The sequence below is a fragment of the Megachile rotundata genome, chromosome 2, assembly GCF_050947335.1.
Source record: "Megachile rotundata isolate GNS110a chromosome 2, iyMegRotu1, whole genome shotgun sequence".
NCBI classification, from domain to species: Eukaryota; Metazoa; Arthropoda; class Insecta; order Hymenoptera; family Megachilidae; genus Megachile; species Megachile rotundata.
Window position 1 is genome coordinate 17,331,240 of NC_134984.1, and position 23,853 is coordinate 17,355,092.

Here is a 23,853-nt window from a genome sequence, read left to right on the forward strand (position 1 = left end):
GTAAAAAATTCTGAAAATCTACACATTCGTATCCTTAACAATGTAAAGTACAGTATAAAGCTTAAAATTATTATTAACTATATAAAACGTAAAAATGAGTGAATCAGTAAAAATAAGTGAAACAAGAAAATAAATGGTGGATCTAACAAAACGATTTATCAGCGATTTTCATCGAGATGAGGAGATCCGAGGAAACGGTTCTTTGTATAACCTCCATTAGCATATAACATGATTTACGCGGTAATATTTCATATCACGATCCGTATTAAGTAATTTTCGCAGAGCTCATAAATAATATTTAATCCCGGTTCCTGAAATGTACGTCGACCTTTCTCGAGATCCGCTCGTAATCGGACACCTCGATCGAACACACGACGAATATACGATCGTTAATCCGCGTTAACGAAGCCGGTGTTCCGAACGGCACATTTAGAATCGCGTAATCGTCGATGATCTTCTTCCGATAATTGTTACGGCGCGTAATCGCGAGTTACCTGAAAATCGCACGATCGATAAATCGCGAACACTTATCTCCCTAGACCGTGATACACGTTTCAGACCGAGGCGTGCTTTGATATTAAACAGACCGATCATTTGCATTCGTTTTCTGCTGACCTTGCCGATAATCGCGAACGATGCTTCAACCATCGTGCATAACGTTTTCGCGTTTCGAATCGGTCTTTAACGACTCGTTTCATCTTTCGAAACGAATAATCACAGTGGAAATGAAATACTAGTTAAACCTTTTATATGCAAATCGACATCTGCGGAAACACAGTGCGGAATACCGAGGTATGCGTGAGTCTCGATTCAACGGCGGCCATATATCGGGACGATCTCTTTTTCCTACTGCTTTTGAACTCCTTTTCATTTCTAAGGATTTTAAGTATATATAAATAAATTATACGTAAAAATTACATGAATTCTGCTTAGACAAAAATTATGGAAAAGTTATCGAGACTCAAGGATTCCCAAGATTTCTAAGAACAAAATTCTTCAGTTTTGTAATTACTCAGCTTGATTACTTGTGTCAATGGAACGATCTTTCTCGAGTTACCCAGACGACGATAATCAAGGTAATTGTCTGGATTTCATGTTTGATAAACAGTCTCCGCGAGGTTTGTATTTCGTAATGAATGGATTTAGACCGAGGGTCATCGAACTTGCGAGTAATATCACCGGGTATTGATTTTTACTAGCTTCATTATGATATTTCACCAAAATTAAGTATCTTAACACTTTGACGTTTCGAAGTACGCTAATGTATTTCCGATTCATTATTTTCGCGTGTGTGTCGGGCTCGCTGCTGGTAGCCGAGATATTTAATCGAATTAATTTAATCCTTCGTTGCATATCGTTGCCCGTATACTAGTTTGTTTAATGACCTTTAAACTACCATTTAGTGCAAAATTAAATTACGCTGAAAATGTGAGGCTAGTTTGTTACATTCGAACTTTAAGGTGCGTCACGGGTGCGTCACCATATGAGGTATCCGAGATATGTGATCAAATTTATTTTTAATCCTCTCTACTGATAATAATATTAAATACAAATTAGGCTGCATTACGAGTCTGGTTTGTTGCATTCGAACTGCAAGGTGTGTCACGAGTGCGTCATGACGTCAGGTTCAATGGTAGCCAAGATATTTAATCAAATTATTTTATTGTATTAAGAAAAGTATATTATTACATGTAAATTATAATGCTAATAAAAATATCTAGTACACTTTGGAACTGTGGCGTGCGTCACGAGTGCGTCACGGTATTATACAGTTGGACTTACAATGTTGGCAACACTGACTGTTACGAAACTGTAAAAGTAATTGTCTTGCAACAAAGAAAAATAATTTCTTTGTAGCAAAGTGAACGGAGAAACCTTTCAACCTGAACTGTGAGAAGTTTTTAACTATGAACGAGGTTTAACATCGGAAGTATGACAAAATGAGTGTTTGACTTCTGTGACAAATGTAAATTACACAAAATTTATGTTAGTCATATAAATCGAGAATTTTATAATGCATCAAATATATTATCTAAAGTGTTATTCCTCAATAATTACTGTAAAAGTGTCCTTGTTTCAAAACTTGAATCAGTTAATCAGAAAGCAGACAGCTTCACAGAAAGAGGAATTATCTCACAGCGAGTGAACACGATATAGCAGTATCGAATTAGACAGGACGAGAGGTGTCGAAATCCGCGCTCGCAAAATCCGCTCAGCAGACTGTCGGAATCGCGCGGATTCTTGGCTCGGTCGCGTTTGTTTGGCCTTAAGGTCGTCCCGATAACGAGTCGCTTACGTCAGTGGAGAAACAGCCGACGTCTCCTCCTCTCGCCCCGTCTCGATTTTCTCTGACGCACGGTTCCTCTTCTGTTTCGTTCGTCTAGCAGACCTAATCGTCCTATCTTGGCCCTGTCCTCGGTCTCTAGCCGGGAATAGAGAGGCCGATCAGCCGCGAGTTGGCGACGAGACGCGAAGCGGAGCCGTACACGCGTGACATCACGACGGAACTGAACCGTCTGCTGGCCTTGGACGATAACGATAATTGACACAGGCAGATTACACGCGACGAATGTCTAGCCGGCACGTCGCTAGATCGACGCTGATGCTCGCCTCAATCGAGATTAATAGACCCGTTTATAGCGGTTCTAGCTAACGAGTCTGTGGTTAGCTCGCGTTTCCTACTCGACACCGTCCTTTATAATCCTATCGATACGAATTACCTTATTTTACGGAATAATGGGGATTATACGTAGTCTGGACTTGGGGTGATCGCGATTCTTGAATTTAGGAAGCTGGGGTTTTGTAATTTATGGGAGCTGGAGATTGGGAACTTGGCTGTTCAGGATATTGAGATTTGGGGAGTTTGGATATTTGGGAAGCTGGGAAATTTGGATGTTGGAGCGTTTGGGAAGGTGGGATTTGGCAGCTTGGGAGATATAGGAGATTTGGACATTTGGAAATTTAGGGATTGGAATGTTTGAGAATGTGGAGACTTGGTGATTTAGGAGATCTAGGTGATCTAAGGGATTTGGACACTTGGACATTTGGCAATTTGGAGATTTGGACATTTGGAAATTTGGGGATTGGAGTGTTTGAGAATGTGGAGACTTTGTGATTTGGGAGGTCTAGGCGATCTAAGGGATTTGGACACTTGGAGATTTGGACACTTAGACATTTAACAATTTGGAGATTTGAACATTTGGAAATTTGGGGATTAGAGAACTTAAGTATGTGGAGACTTGGCAATTTAGGAGGTCTAGGTGATCTAAGGGATCTGGACACTTGGACATTTGGAATTTTTAAGGTTACAATGTTTGATATTGTGGAGGTAGTAGATTTAAGAGTTTATGAATTTGGAAATAGAAGTTTGGGAATGTTAAGATACTAAATTTAAGAGTTTGATAACTTGAAGATCAAGCAATTTAGAAAATTTAAGAAAACATGCCAGTATGAGAATTCCAGGTACCTACAGATTTGAGAATCTCCAAATTGAAGCTTTAAACCTAACAACTCCAAATGTTCAAGAATCCAAATTTGACCTGATACATCAAAATGCAAAACGCAATAACTGTACCACAAAAACGTTGCAGATACTCCTTCAAACGCCACAAGAATCGTCAAGATCATTCAAAGAATCTAACCGATTGTGTGAAACGGTTTCACGTCCTCCATTCTGTTCCCGAGAGAAAAAGGAGTAATTAGTATTTTCCGTGGTACATGTAGCTATTTATAAACCGTGCAGGATCGATGCTCGTAACCGTTCACAGCGTGTAATGATTTCAATTTTACCCAGCCGCTTCCGCCCGATCGAGATCAAGGATTCAGAAAATTCAGCGTGGAGCGAACGGCTAACGGAGCAAAACGGTCTGTAAAGGATTCACTTTCGACGGCCTCACACGAGCAGACTCGGTTCCGCTTCTCTATAACGGTGTACGTTTTTACGCAGGGACGCCTTCAAAGACCTACGACAACTGCGATAATCGGACTTTTATCGTCACTGCGATTATCGTCCAACCCTTCGTTCTCGGATTTCTGACGCGTTCTAATTCTGATGCTTACGTGTTCTCTGCGTTTGTAGTAATTTTGTACTTTAGGGTTTTCAGGGATTTTTAGGGGTTTGTAGAGTTAGGGATTTTGGGGGTGGAGATTAAAGAATGTAGGTACTTTAGGGTTTTTAGGGATTTTTAAGGGTTTTTAGAGTTAGGGATTTTTGGGGTGGAAATTAGAGAATGTAGGTACTTTAGGGTTTTTAGGGATTTTTAGGGGTTTTTAGAGTTAGGGATTTTGGGGGTGGAGATTACAGCATGTAGGTACTTTAGGGTTTTGGGGGATTTTTAGGGGTTTTTAGAGTTAAGGATTTTGGGGGTGGAGATTAAAGAATGTAGGTACTTTAGGGTTTTTAGGGATTTTTAGGGGTTTTTAGAGTTAGGGATTTTGGGGGTGGAGATTACAGCATGTAGGTACTTTAGGGTTTTTAGGGATTTTTAGGGGTTTTTAGAGTTAGGGATTTTAAGGGTGGAAATTAGAGCATGTAGGTACTTTAGTGTTTTTAGGGATTTTTAAGAATTTTTAGGGATTTTTAAGGGTTTTTAGAGTTAGGGATTTTAGGGGTTGAGATTAAAGAATGGTCACGTTATTATAGTAAGACTATTTTTAATACTTTTATGATTTTAATAATTTTTTAGGATTTTAATAATTTTACTGTTGGACTGTTTTAATAGTACATTGCTATACTGTTGTGCTAGATTTCAGGGATGAAGATATTGATTAGATTATTTTAATTACCATTGCTATTTTAATATTCTTGTACTACTGTAATAATTTTACTGTAGACCTATTTTAATAGTACATTGCTATAGTGACGTACTTTACTATTTTACTACATCTTCTTGTTCTACTGTTCCAATACTTCACTACTCTGCTTTACTACTATCTTAGCATTTTATTATAGTGGTATTCCATTTCATTATACATACTTCTGTATTACTGTTCACTGACTTTACTGCAAATACTGTTCTATCATTTATTCATTCGTTCTAATACTTATGTTCTAACATAAACCACATAACATATTATATGAGTACTTCACTACCATTTTGTTATTCGACTAAAGGTATAAATTACCACAGCAAAGAAAGGATTTTTCGAATAAATTTTGATTCGACGATTGATGGGCGATTATCGTATCGGTACGAAACGTTTCGACATTTTAGTAGTTCGTCAACTGAAATTTTTTCTGCGGCTGCATGTCTGCACCGAGGCTTATCCTAGTTACCGAGGCCGGTGCAACTGGTGCATCGTATCGTCAGTGCATTGCCCTCGTGACGCGAATATGCTTCTCGATCGATTTGCCTCGACCACGGCTCGAATCGTTCCTCCTAGCTTGAAAATTCTCCACTGTTATACCGTCACGATCATCTGGAACACTTTTTTACATCCTTTTCACAGTTATGTTCCTCATTTTAACTCTTTCCACATCTACACCCAAATTAAATCAACTATATAAAAAATTCTAATATTGCTCTTTTAATACGATCATACGAACATTTTCTGTGAAAATATTCAACAGATAAATGTTCCCAAATAAAACCTCCAAACATACGAATTAACGCGATGGAACCGTTCACGGAATATGAAGCATCGATTCGTTTATATTTGCTCAAGATTAATTCGTTTTATTTTACACGTGTGTTCTTTTCGTTGCGGACGTACAATATTTGAATAAATATATTAAAAAGTGCAGAATTATCGAACGTTTTGTGTGCTGCGACTTTTTGCAAGAATTTGGGTTGCCAGGTTTATTTAGGACTTGTTTCTTCCGATAACGATTATCACCAATTTGTTGTTGTTTCGTTATTATCATCGTTTCATTTTATTTTGCATTATACACTTTCATTCTTGATACATTATTATGCACTTCTGTTATCAATACATTATTATACATTTTTATTATTACTGCATTATTAGACATTTTTGTTATTTTGCTACGTTATTAGACATTTTTATTATTACTACATTATTAGACATCTTTATTAGTAGTACAATATTAAATACTTTTATTATTAGTACATTATTAGACATTTTCATTATTAGTACATTGTTAGACATTTTTATTAAGAGTACATTATTAGGCATTTTTACTAAGAGTACATTATTAGATATTTTTATTATTAGTACATTATTAAACATTTTTATTATTAGTACATTATCAGACATTTTCATTATTAGTACATTATTAGACAATTTTAAAATTAGTATATTCTTAGACACTTTTAAAATTAGTACATTATTAGAAATTTTTAATATTAGTACATTATTAAACATTTTTATTATTAGTACATTATTAGACAATTTTAAAATTAGTACATTATTAAACATTTTTATTATTGGTAGATTATTAGACATTTTTATTAATGGTACATTATTAGGCATTTTTATTATTGGTTCATTATTAGACATTTTTATTACAAATGCATTACGAAATTATTTTAGAATACTCGCAAAGTATCTGCGAATCGATAAGCAACGCGGACTTCTTTATAACATATACGGGATTATAATTGATTTAACGAGCCGTATACAAGCTAAAAAGCAGCCAGCGAGTGCAGAGAATCGATTGGTCGAAAATCCGACTGAAAATGGCCACAGAAGAGAGCGGCGTTCGAGCGTTCCGCTCGAAAAACGAGGCGGCACTGATGCACGCGTTGTTCCAATGCTCGATAACGAGGCCTCGATAATCCGTGACGATTCAGACAGACAATTGGTGGTCGTAGCATCCCACTACCAACGCGTTATCGTCTCGAACAGGCTACGGAAAGTCGGATGTGTTCGAATTCTGCCGTTTAATCGACTCGCCGACGTCGATCCATCTGAACTCGCTGGCTTGTTTGTCGAGAACTCGAGCCGCGACGTTGATAAAGCCTCGATTCACCCTGAGCTGCCTCAACAAAGCCAAATAATGGATACCATTGCCGATCCTGTCCTCTTCGACCAGTCCCTGTTCTGTCTGTCTACGTTATTGCCTATGGATACGAGATTTATGGCGGAGGGGTTGATATTTAGGGCAGTTGAAAATTTCGTTCACTAACTGGGACGTCAAATTGGTTCATCAAATTTGAGGATGTTCGTTTCGAAATTTATATATTTCTGCATCTATATTTTCTGAGTCATCATATTTCTAGCTCAATAAATTTCTAGACTACTATTCCTAAGTTCATATATTCCTGGATCTACATGTTCTAAGTGTTCAAGTTTGTGGAATCACATTCCTAGATTCACATGTACCCAGATCTTCAAATTCCTTAACAAATTTGTAGACTACTATTTCTAAACTTATATATTTCTGGATCTTCATTTTCTAAGTGTTCAAGTTTGTGGAATCACATTCGTAGATTCACATGTACCCAAATCTTCAAATTTCTAGCTTAACAAATTTCTAGACCACTGTTCCTAAGTTCATATAATCCTGCAACTACATTTTTCAAGTTCTCAAGTTTGTGGAACCACATTTCTAGAATCACATGTACCCAGATCTCCAAATTCCTAGCATCAACAAATTTATAGACCCCTATCCTTAAGTTCACATATTCCTAAATAATTATATATCTATATCCATACTATTCTTTGATTTATATGTGCCCAAGTTCTTAATCGATCTCCACATACTTGGTCCATGTCCACATTTTTAATCCATCCCTAAATTCCTGATCCGTGTCCACGTTCTTAATCCATTTCCAAATTCCTCATCCAGGTCCACATTTTTAAACCATCCCCACATTCTTGGTCCAGGTCCACATTTTTAATCCATCTCGAAATTCCTGATCCAGGTCCACATTCTTAATCCATCTCGAAATTCCTGATCCGTGTCCACATTCTTAATCCATTTCCAAGTTGCTGATCCAGATCCACATTTTTAATCCATCTCCAAATTCCTGATTGAGGTCCACATTCTCAATTCATCCCCAAATTCTCAATCCATCCTCGAATCTGCAAAAGCTGAAGAATCAGCAAATCTACAAGTATGAGAGAGAACTTGCTCTTGACTGTAGTACGTAATTATTTGCAAGATCGAGAGAATTGGAGCAACGAGCAAAGTCTGTGAGCGTTCCACGCGTATAGGTCAACGGCGATTTATGAAACGTCGCACGCCCCAGAAACACTGACTCGAGATACCCCCAGGAAGCAATTAACGAACGCCAAGTTCATTATTCCAGCTGACGAAATTGTCCGTAAAAGCCGGCGGCGTTTTCTCCGCGACGATTGTTATTGCCGTATCCCCGGCTCCATTTTATCAGCGCAATGCGCGCTGGCACGTTTCGATTGCACGCGTTGTTAAAAGCTGCGCACGGTCTCGACGGAATTAATCGTCGCCCGATAAAACTGTGATAACGAGATCGGACTGGGAAAAAAATTTCTCTGTTTTTTTTTACGCGCGCGTTCATCTCTTCCGACGTAGGCGATAAAAAGGAAAAAATGAGTAAGCGGGAAACGCGAACGATCGAGACTCTTTGTACGATTATTATTCGGGGTTATCGCGACGAAACGGCCTTATCTGCCTCAGAATTCATTCTGACGACTAATAATAACCGTATCGTTGCTTTGTCGTGGATTAAACTGCGCGACCTATTGCGACAGGGATCGAAGGCTTAACCCTTTCGTTCGTGACGTTCATTGTGATCGAGTGATCGGTGCGTGGATGGGCAAATTATTTACTTGCTGAGGAAAAGTGCATGATACCGTATATCTAGCTTTAAATAAGTTTAGCTGGTTAGGTAGCTTTCAAATGCGAACTATCTTGGGAGTATGTGATACATACATACGTATGAATAATATACGTGTATACTATAACATTAAATATTAAAATACAGTATCGTATATTAGCTATACTGTACAAGCTTTGTAAGATGTTCAGTATAAACGTATATTGAATGCATTAGCTTGGTGTAGTAGCTTAGGGTGCCTGAGTGGTAGTGGCGCGAAATTCAAATCTATTAGACGATATTGTAAAGATGTGTAAATTAATGAAAAATAAATCTTGTGTTCCTCGTTGTAGTCTATTCTATAATATTCCATTATATATCCTATGATATATAATATATTTCTTATTGCAGTTGTATGACTTAACTGACATAACCTTACATCTTACCTTGGCGCGAAATTCAAATCTATTAAACGACATTATGAAGATGTATAAATTAATAAAAAATAAATCTTGCATTCCCCATTGTAGTCTATTCTATAATATTCCATTATATATGCTATGATATATATTTCTTATTGCAATCGTATGACTTAACATAACCTTAAACCCTTGGCGCGAAATTCAAACCTATTGAACTTTACAACCATCAGCAAAAAAAGGAATTTTGTTTCGCTACAATTTATTATTTCATTACAAGCCTTGTTACAGCCTAATATAATCTAAATCGTTAATCCGTTATAATCTAAAGAAAGTGAGTTGGCAGAAGTAATCGACATGCAAGGACTGACGCAACTTTCACGAAATCGATGATGCAGCTCGATAGATCGGCAATCGAAGGTGACGAACGAAACGGAAAATGTTCGTCGACAGTCCATGCTCGTAACACTTTCCCTGTTCACTGGAAGATGCGTTGAAACGCGACACCGATGGCGATCGGTTTTACTTGCGGTCGTACACGTCTGATCTACGAGGTTCGCGTACAATCGCGTTCTAATGGAAATTCGATGGAAGTCGCTCGTGGAAATCGGCCAATTAACCTGCTATCCGTGCAGGCGACTCTTTAAAGGGCATGGGATAAAATGGGAACGTCTGCTCACCGGTGTACACAATTAGGTCGATAATTAGCTAACACGCGTGGGGTGCATCGTGTGCAGATTGTTCCGCCTCTTCTGGTTGCTTGCGAATCGATATTCAACCCTGCTGTGCTCTTTCGGGTCTTTCGCGACCCACTGCGGTTCACCTCCAAACTTTCCCTATTAACATGATATTATCGATATATGTACGTGTTTCTGCAAGAATATTGATAGTAATATCGCAGTGAGAATTTAAGTATGTTACACATAATATAATATAAATCATGCAGTACACATATGTGGTTCTTTTCTGAGTTTCACAATGAAAATTAAAAAATGTTAGACATAATATAATATTAATCATGCAGTACACATATGTGGTTCTTTTCTGAGTTTCACAATGAAAATTAAAAAATGTTAGACATAATATAATATTAATCATCGAGTACACATATGTGGTTCATTTCTTAGTTTCACAATAAAAATTAAAAAATGTTAGACATACTATAATATAAATCATCAAGTACACATATGTAGTTCATTTCTTAATTTCACAATGAAAATTAAAAAGTGTTACACATAATATAATATATATCATGCAGTACACATATGTGGTTCTTTTCTGAGTTTCACAGTGAAAATTAAAAAATGTTAGACATAATATAATATTAATCATCGAGTACACATATGTGGTTCTTTTCTGAGTTTCATAGTGAAAATTAAAAAATGTTAGACATAATATAATATTAATCATCGAGTACACATATGTAGTTAATTTCTTAATTTCACAATGAAAATTAAAAAATGTTAGACATACTATAATATAAATCATCGAGTACACATATGTGGTTCATTTCTCAGTTTCACAATGAAAATTAAAAAATGTTAGACATAATATAATATATATCATGCAGTACACATATGTGGTTCATTTCAGTTCCAGCTTTTAACTTGTCTTGCTATTAAAAGCACTTCAAAGGTCATCTTTTTGAAAAATTAATAAAAGTAAATTTGAACTACCACTACTTTGTCCAGACTCATATGCAAAATTATTGTACAAATAAATAAATATGTACCTACATTAAATGTCTTCACAATTGAAATAAATATCAGTTAAATCGACGAAGATCGCAATGTAAAAATTTACAAGTATTTATTATTCCATCAATTACTTTCTATACGAGAATTAAATTGGAGATGAATAGCGAATACCATTGGCAATTGATGCAATCATGTGTTATTATTAGCAGTCGTGCCTAGGAATTGTTTGCGTTCATTTGTTATCACGCTAAAGCTATTGCTGGTTGTTATTAATAACGTTGTTTGACATGAGTTTCAATAATAATCTTTATTCACGGGTCGCTTGCATTCTTGTCTAGCTTGCAGTTTGATTATCGATTTTACAGTCGTTATCCGGTTTCTCGGTGATTAATAAGTTCGCCGTAGATGTTTACTTGCGATGCAGAAAACGAAATCAAATTGCACTTTCGAGTATCGTTTGTATGCAATTCGACGGATCGAATTTCTTTTTGGAAATGCTTCGTGATCGTATTACGTTAAATGCGAATCGTTTGCACGTTTCACTGCTGGAAGATTGAATTTCGATTTACTGAAACGACTAATATTTTTGTTCGCATTTCTTTTTAAAGATTTTTATATCTTTATAATATATGATTATTATAGGAACATGCTGGTTATTCCTTTTTACTTTTCTTTTCACTCAATTTGCTATCTAGTTATAGTTTAATTAAAATTTTTATTTGAATGAAATAAATAATTCTATTTTGTTAATGTAAGTTCATGTTAACATTACGTATGATATTTTTCATTTTTTGTCTTTTATTATATTAAACAGAACACCGATTATAATAATATAAATTCTTATGTATCGATTTAACGTCGATTTCAGGACGATCGATTTAAAATATAAACATAAATAGAAATGTCTGTTTACCTATGAAGGTCCAATAGTGACTAATATGTAAGTCTAACAATATTCATAACCGACGAAGTTTCAAATTTATTTTACTTAATAATGAAATATCAAACGTAAAATGAAAAAATTTTGGAAATTCATAAGTTTAAGAAATCTTGAAATTCTAGAAATTCAAGAAGTTCAAAAAATTTAAGAAATTCAAGAAATTCAAAAAATTCCAGAAATTCAAGAAGTTCAAAAAATTCAGAAATTCAAGTAATCTAAAAAATTCAAGAAATTCCAAAATTCCAAAAATTCAAGTAATCCAAAAAAATCAGAAATTCAAAAAATCACAAAAATTCAAGAAACCCAGAAATTCCAAAAATTCAAAAATCCATAAATTCACCAATTTAAGTAATCAAAAATCCAAAAGTTTAAAAGAACAAAATCTCCTAAATTCACGAAATCAAAACCCCATAAACACCCCAACCCCAAATAACAAATTCAAAAACCACAAAAATGCAGAAAGTCCAAACATAAAAATTCACAAGGTAAAATTCACTAACATTTAAAAAGAAGAACACTAAGTTTCGGAACTAAAAAATTGAGTACCAAGTTGCATCGTGTCCCCCTGGAGCTTAGTTGCCCGAGAGCGTTGCAGAACGTCGCGTCCTGTAATCGCATCCAGTCCTCTTGCAGTTTATCGTAGTTGCATTGAAAGGCAGCGTTACCAAGCGCGATCATTTTGCTTACTGTCCCACGTTTCACCTACGACTTCGTCGCATCCTCGTATTTCCGCGCGTACAACACGCGTCGCCTCGATTTCTGCGGATAGTCGTCGTTTAAACGTTCGATAGGAAACGTTCGTCGCTGCCGTCTTCGAAGACTCTCAACAGCCATCCTCATCCACCGTCACTCGAGACACATCTCTCATCGAGAACATTCGCAACTTTTCTCGTTACTCGATCTCGCGAGACACTGCATCTGGTGGTTTTAACGTTGGGTATGACCGTGAATTTGGTGCTCGTGATTTGTGCTCGTTAGTGTGGTTCGATAAGAAATTTTGATCGATCGCAGACTGTCGTTTCGTATGAATATTCATTCGGTTGTTGAAGTTTCGTCGAAGTTCTGTGTTGAAGTTTGTTCGCCGTGGGGGAAATTCTGCACGTTTCTCGCTTTAGAAATAGAACGTCTATCGTGTATATTGTGTTCCAAGTTCCACGAAGTACGCTGTTATTGGTGCATGCGTCGGATGAAGTTAGACAAATTTTCGCGAGAACTTTTGTCAACTTCCATGAACGATACCGATGTGTCCTGGGTTTTTAGCGGTAGCGTATTTGCAAGTACAATGCTCGAAACGTCATGGTTGGTATTTTACTCGGGGTATCTAACATTCATATACATTCACTATACTTCGTTACATTCGTAAGTTAATAGTCCATGTAAGTCAACGTAGTTAATAGAGATTAACCATCGTAAGAATTCCAGAACCTCCACGTTCAGAATCTCGTGTCAGCTACCTCTCCACATATAGCTACTCCACATGTAGCTAACTATAACATGTAGATAACACCTAAATATCTAAATACCATACGCACTACAAGTTGATCCACATCTTTAACGAAATTGCTACGAAGGGTTTAAGTAATGCCTACAAGTGATACGAAAGGTTTACACACATTTCTTTACAAGTTACACGACACAAGAGGTGTTCGAAGTCTTCTTTTTGTAATACGAAGGTTAAGTTCGTTGAGATTCTACGAACTCGACGTTTCATTTATTTTAAAGAACAATGCAGTTATTCCAAGCTGTATTAGCTGGTGTGTACATGTGTGTAGGTACTCGTGATCAATTGGGAATAGTGGTAAAACACTATCGACTGGTACTTGAATAGTGCAGTTGTTCCCAGCTCGGCTCTCGGCCGATGTATAAATGGAGCTTAACGCATTTGCTGCGGACTGAGGGACGTTGATACTAACCGAGTGCACGAAATATAATTAATACTAATATTAGTAACAATGTTATGCTACGTTGGCAATAATAATATTGTTATTAATATTAATTGCGTCGCGGGTCTGCGTATGTGGTGCTTTGATCGTACGTTTCTTTTGGTGCATATTTTTGGTGAGGGACGAAATGTGGATTCGGTTTTTGAAGGTGGGAAGGTGGAGATGTGAATATTTTGAAGTTTGGATATTTGCAAGTTTGAAGCTTGGGAAATTTAGGGGAGTTGGAAATTCAGTTGGAAATTTAGTTGGAAGTTTTGATAATTGGAAGTTTGAAAATTTGGAATTTGGGAATTGGAAGATTTGGGAATTTAGAGATTTGGTCATTTGGAAGTTTTGGAAATTTAGAGATTTAGGCATTTGGAAGTTTTGGAAATTTAGAGATTTGCTCATTTGGAAGTTTTGAGAATTTAGAGATTTGCTCATTTGCAAGTTTTGAAAATTTAGAGATTTGGTCATTCGCAAGTTTGGACATTTCAATATTTACAAATTTTGAAATTTAAGGATTTTGACATTCAAAGATTTGGAGTTTGGTAACTTCAAAATTTGGAATTTTGGAAATATTGCAATATCCACCATCTTACAAATATAGAATTCCACATATGACAAAGTCCCAAATATAAAATACTGCACACATTTTATGAAATCCACGCCTCAACTATCATAATTCATTATATCATTATATATAGAAATATCAATACTTTTATTCCTCATATGGATTCCACATATCATGTCGATATCGATATCAATATTTTATTCCCAATCTGATACCATTATTCAATATACTTGACATTACGATTACCAATATATCAATATCAAATATCAATACATATCGATATTCCACATATGAATATTCCACATATGAATATTCCACATATGGATATTCCACATATGGATGTTCCATATATGAATACTCCACACATTCCAATTATCGATACATATCTCCCTAAAATATCAATTCGATTTAAAATATATCACCATCAAATATCGATACGATATATCGACACCATCGTGGACCACGTTGAAGAGCAGCGACGATGACGAGCAAATCTCGTGCTCTCCGTTTCGAGACGAACTGGCGGCGGCTACATAGATCGCTGTCGCGTCTGGCCTTGCGCGTTATTATCGTATAGATTCCTCTAGTCAGCGTAGTCTACAATGTCGTTGAATTGGCAATAAGACGACGTTGAGGAGTATAAGTTTAACCTTGCCATCGTAAAGCAGTCCGTGGGGAGGAAAAACTGTCCAAACGTTCCTCGACGTTCTCCGATCTTTCGCTGGTCCTTTTGCATTCTTACGATAACGATACACGAGTCCCTGTGACTCGTAAAATTTCTTTCGTTCATCTACTATCCTACTATTTCCTTTATTTACCTTATCATTTACTTTCCTAATTATACTTAAGTAACTGAATAATAACTGTATATTATATATTTTGAATTCTGAATAATAGATGTATTTTGATGTAATTACTATTTCATATAATTCCGTAATTTCATTTTTGATTTTGTATGAGTCAGAATTGACTCGCGCAAGAAAAATATTTTTTTCACAGTTCGAGAAGTGCAGACATGTTTTGCATATATCGATTGTATATACGATTGTCAGATTTCGAAAATACTCCTCTCTTTTCGAAAGACCGAAATAAGAACAGGCTTGGTACAGTAGCACCGTGGAACATCAAAATAGATCGTCGAATGTTTATTCAGCTTTCTAACGATGTTTGCTTTATGTTGACACCGAACCGTTGACATTTTGAAATGGAACAACGCTAGCAGCTAATAAACAGAACTCGTGTAAACAAATTAGATACATATCCTCGACCTATTCTAACATTTTTTTTGCTTGTTTCTATTAGTCGAAGATACGAGCTACACGTTTCACGAAAAGGTCAGGAATCTGACATTTCGAAGGATTTCTCAATCAACCAGATATTTTACTGGTGAATTAAAGCCGAGGAAACTCTGTTATTTTAAATTGAAGCTGAGAAACTCTGTTGTAGTCAAATTGTAGCTGAGATCTGAAACTCTGTAGTAGTCAAATTGAAGCTGAGATCTGAAACTCTGTTAGAGTTAAATTAACACTAAAGTCTGAAGATCTTGAACCAAATCTAGAACCAAAAATTTGAAGCTCACTTTTAGCACAAAAAATATGTCAAAAAATTTTACATACAAATGCTTTGTAAAATTAATGTGTTTGATACATGAATTGCAGAGGAAAATTTTCGAGACGTGGCCATAGAAAATGGCTCTTCGCTCGTTGTCATTAAGTGACCATTATGTCGTCCCTGTTACGCAACCGCAGGTGGTTGATATATTATTAAAGTATGTGGTGGTTCAAATTGCGAGATGGACGCGTGATGATCGTAAAGCTTTATGGTGATGGTGTTTATGGCATTGAATGCTCTTGCATGCCTTCGAGCATTGAGTCTCTTTAGAATAGATTTTAGAATGTGTTCAAAAGTCTATCGAATCCTTTCAGTCAGTCCACCATTAACTTACCAGTACACCATACTCGTTAAAAAAATATCTGTTTGTAAAAATTGTATCAAATTCATTACTAAACTAAACTAGATTAAACTGGGTCTTGTGTTAGAAATAAGTATGTCGAGTAATAACTTGACCAGCTAAGTGCACTCCTTAAGTGCATACTACATAAGTGCACACTGCACAAGTGCATATCGTTGAAGTCGATGGTTGTTTCGCAGATGCTGTCGGTGAGCCCAGGAATGGAGGTAGGAAGCGGCGGTCACGGCGGCCTCGGTGGTGGATTGGAAGGTGATCCGAGCGGCGGTGGCGCCGGTGTAGGTGGAGGTGGTGGAGGAGGTGGTGGCGAACGAGCGACCGACGAGATGCAGGAAGCGATGGTCGCCGCCGCCAGGGACCGGGCGATTCGCGCCGGAAGTGTCCGCCAGGACCTCGCCCTCGACCTACCACCGCGGCTGCAGCTTCCGGATGGCGAGGAACGCCCTTACGGAGCCCACACCGCCCTTCACCTGCGCGACCCGGACCAGGTGAGGCCATAAAATATTTTACGATTTTAGTCCACCGTTATTCCGCTCGCGTTCGATGGCTCTTATGGATGTGGATCTTAATGGTACTTGAAAACCATCAGGGTTTACAGAGGTTCCCAAGGTCCACAATTTTGTGTACCCTTGTAATCCTAGGTAATTAAATTATAACTTTCAAGAATCCTTGTATCCCCAAGTTCTTGTATACTCAAATTGAATTACTGTTCTTGTGTTCTTAAATTGAATTATTGTTCTTGTATTCTCAAATTGAATTACTGTTCTTGTGTTCTCAATTTGAATTACTATTTTTGTATCTTCAAATTGAATTATTATTCTTGTGTCTTCAAATTGAATTACTATTCTTGTATCCTCAAACTGAATTACTGTTCTTGTATCCTCAAATTAAATTACTGTTCTTGTATCCTCAAACTGAATTACTATTTTTGTATCTTCAAATTGAATTATTATTCTTGTGTCCCCAAATTGAATTACTATTCTTGTATCCTCAAACTGAATTACTATTCTTGTATCTTCAAATTGAATTACTATTCTTGTATCCTCAAATTGAATTACTGTTCTTGTATGCATATTATATCTTGCATTCTTGTATCTCAAAATTTGTAGGACCCCAAATACATACATTTTCAAATTCCTGTATTCCTGAATCTATAAATGTCAAGATCCTAACATCTCCAAATAATGATCTCACTAAAACCTAACCAAATATCTCAACAAACTCTGACGCCATCTCCAACTTCCACTTCCCTAAATTCTAACCCCACCTCCAAGTTTAACATTTTTCAAAAGTCCCCAGAAAAATCAGTCAGTCAGAAATCTCCAGCTTATTCGTACTTTTCCTAGACAACTCAGATTTCAATCATACATGGAAGTAATTTAAACAGATCGATTTCAGACGTCCCCCAATCGGTCGTCCATTTATCGAACGTTCGATTAACCGACGTTAATTAGCGCATTTTCGAGAAACACGATAGGCCGAGGGTAATAGCGCGCGTAAAAACAGATAAATTTTCCACGCTCCGTGTCCCCGAGATAAAATCGCGTTACAGATCGTTGTTGATCGTGTGTTTTCGAAGCGGAGGCTCGTGCGATCCGCAGGTGTTGAGTGAGAACTCGTGCTGATCGCGCTCGTATTTATACCTGACGGGGTTGTTTCGCGTCTTGATATCGCGGAGACGGTGTTATTAAGCGAGAACGGTAATTAACCGCGCTGATTACAATGTTTAAACGGTTATTTACGGACTGGCACAGAAGACCGAAAGATATACGCGATTCTGAGGCTTCGAAACTTCTTTTTCTCGTTGGCTGATTTAGCCAAATGCACCTGTTGCAATTAGCTTTCACGTGGTAGACGTAAAATCGAATGTTTCGAGTAGGATCGTATAATAGTATTTGCTATATTCGACCCTTATTTAGATTTATGGTCTGAAGTCGTTAAGAAAAATTAAGAGACGCTGATTAATTCTTTATAAGATATTGGAGCTAGGATTACAGTCATTAAGAGATTGAAATACCCCACGTATTTTAAGCAGTTTAGTCTTGGGATTAATCGAACACTATATTTGAACGATACATACATTATACTGCTCGATTAAAATAACTGCGTTAGTTTGCATCCGAAGAAATTTCATTCCATTTCACTCCAAAAAATTTCGCAATGAAACTATCCAGCGCTGAGAAGAATGCATATGCACATAAGTCTGATAGGTCACACAGCTTCTCAGTTCCGAATCGGAAGATTTGTGACAACGCGTTCTCATTTTCGAGAAATATCGTCGGCCGTTCTGAGCCCCACGAGGAAGGGGATCGTGTTCTCTACCCCGTCGAGGCTTCTGGATGCCCGAGCTAAAACACGCGCGCCCTCGAGACTGCTCGAGGGTCACGGGTTAGAATTTCAGTAATTCTACGCCCCTACACGTGTAACCCACGTCGCGAGACACGCTGGACTTTCGCCGGTGTTGAATGTACCTCGCTTCCTGGGCGCCCGGCAAACGACCGAAAAAAATATTTATTTATTCACTTCCTCCACGGCGCCTAGGAGATTCTCGTCGACTAACGCGTTCCGCTTCGTCATTCGCGAGCGTGCGCGAATATCAAACGAGGTCACGCGTATTCCGCTTCATTGACACGCTTCGGTATCGTTGCTTTCTTTCGATCGGTTAGAAGTATACCGCTTGACCCGATTAACATTTATACCTTTACGTCATCGGCATGCTGAAAGTTTTGAGAATGAGTAATATTAGGAAATATGCAACAGTAGGCACAATACAGGAGTATTGCTTTCTTTAGATCGTGTACATCCCCTGGTGTTAATGTCAACATTCATACGTTGACAGTTTTAAGCATCCATCAATAAAGTATTCATAGAAGCATATAAATTATAATCAAGAATAATCGATGCGATCTACAATCAAAGTACATGAACGTACATGAAACATTTGCCAGCAAAGTTCACGCTGAAAGTTTTGAGAATTTTCCAACGCATAAATAAGATAGAATCGAGACATAGGTTCCGAGAATCATGTGGACCAAGCACATCTCGTACAACGATTATTGCATCTCGTAATATTGATGGAGAAACTATGAAAGATGCAGATGGTGAACTTCGATTCTCAAAATTTTCAGCGTGTATCCCCGTCGTAGCAGCCGAAGTAAATCGAACCGTTCGATCTTTCAGGAGAGCGAGATATACCAGAAGTGCGTTCGACCGCCGCCAAACCGGACAGTGTTCGACAGCGAGAGTCCGCCGCCTTATCGAAGCCAATCGGCGTTGTTGGACGCGCCGGATCGGATAGTTCGCTGTCACAGCGCGGGCAGTTCCTTGCTGAGGGTGTTCCGGAAGTTCCCGAGTCCCGGTAGTTCGACACCGGCCGTAGTGGTGCCGCCCAGAAGACCGACCCTGTCCAGTTACTCCGAGTCCAGTAGCAACCTGAGCAATCTCTCCAGCCTAACGGTGGTGCCTTGCGAAGCTGACGAGAGTCAGCAGCAACAACAGCAACCGCAGCAACAATCGCAGCTGCAACAACATCCACAGCAGCAGCAGCAGCCATCGCAACAGCAGCAGCAGCCGCATGTCTGATCCAAGGCGCGGCCGAGGAGAGCACTCGAGGCCACGATGACGACGCCGAGGAGAGAGTTCCTCGAGGTCGACGGACGGCGAAGGATCTCGTGGAAACGGCTACGAGCCGGCACGGATCAGCCGGGACAAAAGGCGGGAGAAACTAACGAAGAACAGAAGGACACCGGGATCGTCGTGGTCGTTCTGCCCTCGAGAATCCTCGACCCGTCGAGGATCCCTCAAGACTGACTCGCAGGAGAAACTTCGTACACGGGTTCGGCCAGCTGATGATGCCTGGTTAACATGGACGAGGCCGCCGGGGTTCAGGCGTGGTGCGCGGAGAGAATCTCGCCGAGAAGAAGAGAGGACCAAGAGAATTCGAGGAACGATCCTCCACTTCCGGACTGAATGGTCCTTCAACGGAGGACTGCCTGTCGACGCAGCAACACGGGACGAACAGCGGGACGAAATTCGGATTCAAAGCTGGATTTTGCTCCCCTGACGCGTTTCCGGTGATTCGTCACCTTAACGGCAATCCTAACAGGCCAGTCTCTAGCCTAGATCTCAGACGATTCCAAAGCAGTAGACAGACGCGAGTTAACTCGTTGCTCGTACAGAGATTACACGATGGACCACGGAGCTGTCTGTGAAAACAAGCGGAAGATACTAACGAAATCCGTGGATTTCATGGGGGAAATGTCTCTTCGAAGTACCGAGACATCTGCGCCTGGCGACAACGTTGACTTCTTTTGGGGTACTGGTGTAGGGGAATCGCTCCTTGATGCTAGTGTGAACTTGCGAATTTTAGAACTTCCCAAATTCTTGAACTTCCTAATCTTCGAAACATTGAATTCTCAAAATCCTTAATCTCCAAATATTCTAATTCGCTAATTTCCTAAAAATCTTCTAAATTCTAAAATCTCTATTCTCCACATCCTCAAACTCCCACATATGCAAACCTCTAAACCCCAAATTCACAAACTTTGTAACTCCCCAAATCCTCGAATCTTAAAATTAAAAAGTGTCAGAAGCGAAGAGTATTTCCCCCACACTACTACTCTAGAGAAGTCCACAAAGCTCGCGAGTGTACACGGACACGCAAACACCTTGAGCATGCCCTTATACGAAAAGAGGATGTACGGCGACAACGGAGGGTTGCGGGGTGATGAAAATCCGACGCGCACAGCGACCTTGAAGCAACACCAGCAACGACGCGGGATCTTGAGAAAGGTGTCGAGTATTGGTCCGAGTTTTTGGAAGTTTTCTGTTTCACTGCGAAAAAGACTTAGCAAATTATTTATTGGCGGATTGATCCGCGATGCCGCGGCCCAGCGGAGCGGCGAGCGAGCATGCGGCGAGCGAGACAAACGAGAAATATGGAGGATGATGGGAAAATGGCGGACAAACGAATTCAACAAATTTCAAATTATTTCCGTGTAAACTCATCTTTGTCTGTGTCGAAATTTAATCTCTTCAGAATTGATTTTGTAGTTAGGGAAGGAAATGATCTACTTTTTTATGTGATTATGTTTTAATTATTTTAAACAAATGACAATTGAGTAAAATAATCATCAAATAATATTTAAGAGGATAAACATGTGTCTTTGAATTTTAAAGAACATATGTGTCCTTGAAGAGACTAAATGGTTCGTGATGATTCTAGTGTTTAACTGTTCTATCTTCGCTAATTTTTATATGGTCTCATCAAAGGTTTCATGAAAATTAATGAACAAAGAAAGTGGTAAATTAATCAAACCAATGGCTAATGTACATCGACACTTGATATGAACAACATCGTTTAATGTGAATATACAATGTTGTTCACGTTGGGTATCAATATGTGGATTGGTTAATTACATTCTGTTGAGAAGCGAAGATGGAGCGACTAATAACTAGGATGAAGATGCGAATAGACAGACAGAGATTATGATTGTTTTCCTTTAGTCACGAAATATATTCTCATTCGTTGTCGATTTCAGGCGATTTACGAGACAAGTTATCGAACTTTGACCAGCCATTTTCCCGTCAGCCTGTGTATTATACCCACGTGGAGAGCAGACGACGAGCTGCCAGACGCTAGGATAAATGAATATTCGCGCGAATGAGTGTATTTGCTGTGTATGACGTGCGCGGGGCGTGTTACGTGCTAGAAAATAGAGACGGTCCTGATCAGGTGATTATTATCATCGAGAACGCGTGGCGAGCAAGCGAACATTTTTCTGAATGATTGACTGAGCAAGTGTCTGAGTGAACGAGAGAACGAGCGTTAAGTGAGAGACAGAGGAAAAGTAGTGCCAAGAGCGTAATAAAAGAAAAAGAAAAGATGATGATGACGACGACGATGATGATGATGAAGCAACTCTGTAAATATTAGGTTAGGTAGTTCAATATCAATATAATTATTACGACTAAAAATGATATGCTCTATATACTTGATTAAAAAGTAATTAAACCTTACACCACGCATAAACACGAGTTGGACGGGCCGTTACGAAATCGCCCTGGGACACGCGTTGCGCTTCGAGGCCTCCGTGAAAAAAAAAATTATAATTAAAACTCGCTTCGAGCGTCGCGATTGACCCTTTCGATATCTCTTCAGGTTTTCAACCGATCGACCAAAACACGATCCTCTCCGTCCATCGTTTCTCGCGATCCCACGCGTAAACCCACCCTCTCCGTTTCTTTCTTTTTTTTTCTCGAAAAACCCACCCCTCGCTGTTTTTTCGATGCGTGAAACACACGGGAGAAAAGAGAGCGTTCCTTTCGATCGCGACGAGAGAAATGATCGGTATTCACGTTTTAGTGATTGGTAACGGGAGTCGAGGATCGAACGAGCGGATTACGAGAGGGACACATCGATCGGTCGAAGGAAGAGGAGGCGTCGCGACGCTCGATGCTTGCCGGACGCAGTCTCGCCGTGTTTCGAATGGCTCGCACGATGTCTGATATAATGCTACTTTATTATTATTCAGATAGATAAGGCTTCAGTTTTTTGACGAAATAGGACGAGATCTGCCTTGTCGACGAACCGACTGTCGGCGATCCATGTTTCTTTTCATTCTCACGTTTTGTAGATGTTTCGACAAATGAGTTTTCGTTGGTTACTGTGGAGATTCGAGAAAAATGCGAAATACTACACTTGGAGAAAAATCGACGCTGTTGGATACTGTAGATATGGACACCGAGTACAGTTGACTCTCTTTATATCGCTGTGGACGATACAATTGGAACAAGTCAAATAGGAACAAGAATAGCAAATATGTCAACGAAGCACTTAAATTTTTCGATGGTTTAAACGTGAACTAAATTGTCTTTCTCTGTAATTTGGAACCAACGCAGAATCAGAAATGAAATAAAAAAATTGAGTCACTGTTCCAATAACTTGTACTGCAACTATGTAACATTTCAAGTCAACTCCTGAACTTAATAAAAAATTTGAAAGTACAACCAATCAATGTACAATGTAGTGTTAGTTAACAGCAAATGACATGGAACCAATTGTAAACGATTAAAGAAATATAGAGCATTCGAGTTAAATTATTGAATATTTTCTAAATAAAGGTGTTACGAGTAAATCGGCCATTTTGTCTGCGACAGCCCAATATCTCCCCCATCGGAATAGAATTAATATCTCTGCAGTAACTCAACTTCGTTTTAACATAACCCATGATCAAATCCATTAACCGGAATGTACATTCATAGAATATTCTTGTGCACACAGATAAGACGATCAAAAAAGACAAGACAGCGGCGTCGACTTCGGTTCTCGACCTCGGGACAGAGCGAAACTACTGAAGTATCTCATGAGAAGTCACCAATTATTGTAATCCTTGAAACCGTACGACGAAGGGGTAAAATTCACCATGAAATTACCGACGACTCTCCCTCTCGATTCACGGCTAGTCAACTCGTTGAACGAGGCCACGCTAATCAAATTCACTCGGTTTTCCATCAATTTCCATCAACCCTTTCACGCTCGATATCGCGCTGCATACTTCAATCCGCAAGAATTTACAAGATACAACCACCAATACTTCATAAAATTCATCGCATTTGCTAATTTATGTAAATT

General features: G+C 38.5%; 1 protein-coding gene and 1 long non-coding RNA gene across 3 annotated transcripts in view; one reads left to right on the top strand and one right to left on the bottom strand.

The window, feature by feature from the left end:
- Nucleotides 1-23,356, top strand: part of LOC100875326 (uncharacterized) — a 155,531-nt gene extending 132,175 nt beyond the window's left edge. Inside the window, exons 6-7 of the mRNA XM_076528978.1 lie at nucleotides 16,403-16,708; nucleotides 19,401-23,356. Coding sequence (XP_076385093.1) covers nucleotides 16,403-16,708; nucleotides 19,401-19,802 — 708 coding nt within the window. The 3' untranslated portion in view covers nucleotides 19,803-23,356. The remainder of the gene's footprint in view (nucleotides 1-16,402; nucleotides 16,709-19,400) is intronic.
- Nucleotides 6,429-14,014, bottom strand: LOC143263978 (uncharacterized). 2 transcript variants are annotated; one of them, XR_013037287.1, is made up of 3 exons: nucleotides 12,302-14,011; nucleotides 9,799-9,954; nucleotides 6,429-7,995 (listed from the first exon to the last, which is right to left on the bottom strand). It is a non-coding gene; the product is annotated as an uncharacterized LOC143263978 (long non-coding RNA). The 2 variants fall into 2 exon arrangements; XR_013037286.1 differs by lacking the exon at nucleotides 6,429-7,995 and having other exon boundaries at nucleotides 9,364-9,954; nucleotides 12,302-14,014.
- Nucleotides 23,357-23,853: the final 497 nt, after the last annotated feature.